At 31.9% G+C, this 3673-nt stretch overlaps 1 protein-coding gene across 2 annotated transcripts; it reads right to left on the bottom strand.

Moving 5' to 3' along the window:
- Positions 1-662: 662 nt before the first annotated feature.
- On the bottom strand, positions 663-3155 carry LOC127901402 (cytochrome P450 72A397-like). Of its 2 annotated transcripts, none has more exons than XM_052438612.1 (2): positions 2733-3154; positions 663-1105 (listed from the first exon to the last, which is right to left on the bottom strand). In XM_052438612.1, the coding sequence occupies exons 1-2, from the start codon at positions 3007-3009 to the stop codon at positions 1095-1097; spliced, it is 288 nt and encodes a 95-aa protein (XP_052294572.1). In that variant the 5' UTR covers positions 3010-3154; the 3' UTR covers positions 663-1094. The 2 variants fall into 2 exon arrangements, with proteins under 2 accessions (XP_052294572.1, XP_052294570.1); XM_052438610.1 differs by lacking the exon at positions 663-1105 and adding an exon at positions 1112-1548 and having other exon boundaries at positions 2733-3155.
- Between the last annotated feature and the right edge of the window lie 518 nt (positions 3156-3673).

Here is a 3673-nt window from a genome sequence, read left to right on the forward strand (position 1 = left end):
ATAACAATAATGACGATGACAAGAACAACAACAGCATCAACAACAATAATAATAATAATAATCATGGTCGTTGTCATCATCAAAATGACTATTATTATTGTTAAAATTATTAATATTATCGTGGATATTATTATTATTTTCATTATTACTATCCTTAATATTAATAATAATATTATTATTTTCATTATTATTATTGTTAAAATCATCATCATCATCACCACCACCACCATCATCACCATCATCATCATCATCATCATCATCATATTGTTACTATTATTAGTATTTTCATTATCAACTATATTGATTATTATTATTTTCATTATTAATAACAATATTTTTTAAATAATAATATTCAAAATTATTATAATAAATAATAAAAATATGGAACTAATTAACTTAGGGCATTAATAACTTAAAACAATCAATTCCAATTCTTAGATAAAGTAAACAAATCAATAGGAATACAATCCGTTCTAATTCCGATTTTTATAGCTCAAGTAAGCATCTTATTTTGATTTTCATTCTAACCTATTCTAATTTCTACTCATTTTGATTCCAGCTCATTTTGATTATCAGTTGGTAAATGCACCATTATTGTCTTTTTTTTTTTGTTTTTTGTGTCTATGTCCAGATGGCCCCAGCAACAACATGCATTGTCATCGTGTTCATACATGATTGATTATATTGTATTATATATTGAAATACAAAAAACCAGAAAAAAATTATGGATCTTCCAAATCGCCTTATAGGTTCAATTGCACTTGAACAAATATAAAAGAGAATCGTCGTAACTATAGAAATCAAATTTCTCTTGCTGACACTTTCCAGCATCAAAGTTGCTAGTGTACCTCGAAATGTCATAGTTGAAGTTGTGATTCCTTTTAGCAATATCTGATGATAATATTGATGAGAACCCACAAACCTTCTTCTTAAGATGAAGAGATCCTAACCCTATAACATCGCCCTTGTTTGGGTAATAAAATTGTGGGAACACGATTAAGTGTTTCTTCGTACCTCATAGCACTTTCTTCATTGTGAAACAGAGATATAAACAATTCACTAACAGATAATCCCAATAGGTTTCTTGCTAGGCCTCAATAAGCGACTGTTCAAGACAAAAAGAATATACGAGCAGATAGCTTGTTAGGAAGAAACCTATAAGCAGATATTCTCGAGGAGACATTTAAGTTGAACTAACGAAAAAAAAAGACTCAATTAAAATTGCCCCATTGATTTCTCTGAAAAATAAAGAATCGAGTTTTATCCGTTAAGGGCTTTTCTAGAGTCTAAAGTAGGAAGATTCTGCCCTCTATTAAATCTTAGAAAATTTGAACAAATCTAAGTTTCATATTCCTCTCTCTCAGATTTTTTTTCCATGTTATCCTTTTCCTTACTCTATTTACTTAAGAAGACTTTTTTCTTTTCCTCATTCATCTTTACAAAAAAAAAAGACACCGTATTTATTTTTTAAGCAAACCCGTAAAATTGACTTAAGCATGTAAGGGTTGAGGAGAGCACCCTACTCGCGGCATTATTTCTTGTCTTGACCTAATCCAACATACACAAATAAAGCCAACTCAGGATCCCTTTAATAAAAAACAATTAAAAAGTCATAATCAACAAAATATTTGCACCCAATTAGGACAACCAAGTGACCAACAGAACATCTAACTAAGACAAAAGGTCAAACAAATCAGGTGTAAACCTTCTATCACCACTAATTCTTTCTAGCTAGACATAAAGCTTCTCAAGAGATAGAACCACACATTAGCAGACTATAGTTTATAGACAATACACACCTTTAAAGGTCTCATTAGAAAAGTTGTACCACTCCATTAAAGATCAAGTGCTGTTGTACTCTCTAACATCTCTCAAAGAGCAACTAACAAACATGACAAGAGTAAATTCTGCGAATTTCATGACAACTATGGCCAGATCATGGTGCATTGTCGTGATCTAAAAAATAAGGTCAAAGATCTAGTAAGAAATTGTTATTCAAATGAGTATGTAAATATATTATTTCCATTGGCAGATGAGCAAAAGTTGCCTGAAAAGGTGAGTAATGAAGATGTAACACGGGAAGAGCCAATGCTAGAGTTATTGTAAAAGGCCAACATTAGTATAGGACTCAAATAGTGCTAAAAAAATTATGAAAGATATAGTATGAGCAGTCATGATGTTCGTTTCAATATACCATTGGAAAAAGGTGCAAAGACCAAACTATTTGCAATTATAAGGTGGGAGTTATGTACCAATACAAAGATGTGGTGTTTATAAAAGGCAATGCTGTAAGCAAAGAATATAAAAGGATTTTGATAGACTCTGGCAGTTCATTTGACATCGTTTTTAAAGCCACTTTAGACAAGATGGACCTAAAAATAAAGCCATAAGTAATTCATTGAATGGATTCGTTGTTAATGCTACTAGGGGTTGTAGAACTACTTGTAATTATTGATTTAAAATCCTTTTGAAATAACCATGATGTTAGATTTTATTATAGTAGAGGAGAATAGTCCAAGATAATATTTGGATAACCTCTTTTCAGGATCAATAAATTTGTTTTTTCCATCTATTATCTAACACTTAAATACTAAATAAATGAAATGGTAAAAGTTGTAAAAGGCAGCTAGAGGTTTGAAAGGGGTCACACAGCCAACCAATGAGTGGATTGGCTGCTACCTACTGAAATTGGAAACAAGTAAAAGAGAATATGAGGCCGCTGACATACATACCATAATCCTTGAACAGTTTGGGAAGGAATGGATTAACACGAACTGCAGCGTCATCATCCAAACTGAGAGGTCTGGCTTTTGCTTTCTTCAACATGATGGAACTTTCTTTCAAGTCACCAAACAGAAGCCTGTAAGAATTGCCTTTTAAACCTTGCTGTCTCAGGAATTTCTCCAGCTTCTTGGGCCTCAGCCACAACCAGTTCAGCACCATCCATGCCCATGTTACCAATGTTACAATAACAATGGTGAACGCTGTGGATTTCAGAGTCAATTCCATTTCACGCTCAGAAATTTTTTAAGTGTTCTGAGAAATGGGAGAGTATATATCTTTGAGGTTGGAAGATTGGTTTAAAGTGACGGACAAAATCATTTTTGTCTGCATGTGTTTGATGGACCAGATACTATCTCCAACAAGTGGTGTTAAAAGAGAATACGGGTCTAATATTTTATACAACTGTATTGTCATCTTTGTGTACTTGTCACTCAAGATTTTGTTCTAGAACCATAGAGTGTATGGTTCGGTTAATTATATGTTCTAAAAATAAACTAAAATGTCATCAAAAATAAAATTATGCGTGTGGATATGTAAATAAGAATTTCAAGTAATGACATTTGTACTCTTAAAATTTATGAATTTATTATTAAACCGTGCATTGGTTAACCATTGTTCAATCGTAGGTAGATAAAAAGGTTTAACAGGGACGTAGCTAGGATCGAAATTGAGTTGGGGCACATTTAAAATTGAACATGATCAGGGATACAACTATTTGTGTGATAAGTTCTCATTTGACGAGTAGTGTTGTGTCTTACAACTCTCAAATGGGTGATTATCGTACTCCATAAGGTGTGTAACTGCACGCACTTGATTAGTACTTCATTTAAAATATAATATAATTTAAAATTTTTATATAGCAATAAATAACATGCAATTATAATATTCA

This window comes from Citrus sinensis, chromosome 3 (assembly GCF_022201045.2).
Source record: "Citrus sinensis cultivar Valencia sweet orange chromosome 3, DVS_A1.0, whole genome shotgun sequence".
NCBI classification, from domain to species: domain Eukaryota; kingdom Viridiplantae; phylum Streptophyta; class Magnoliopsida; order Sapindales; family Rutaceae; genus Citrus; species Citrus sinensis.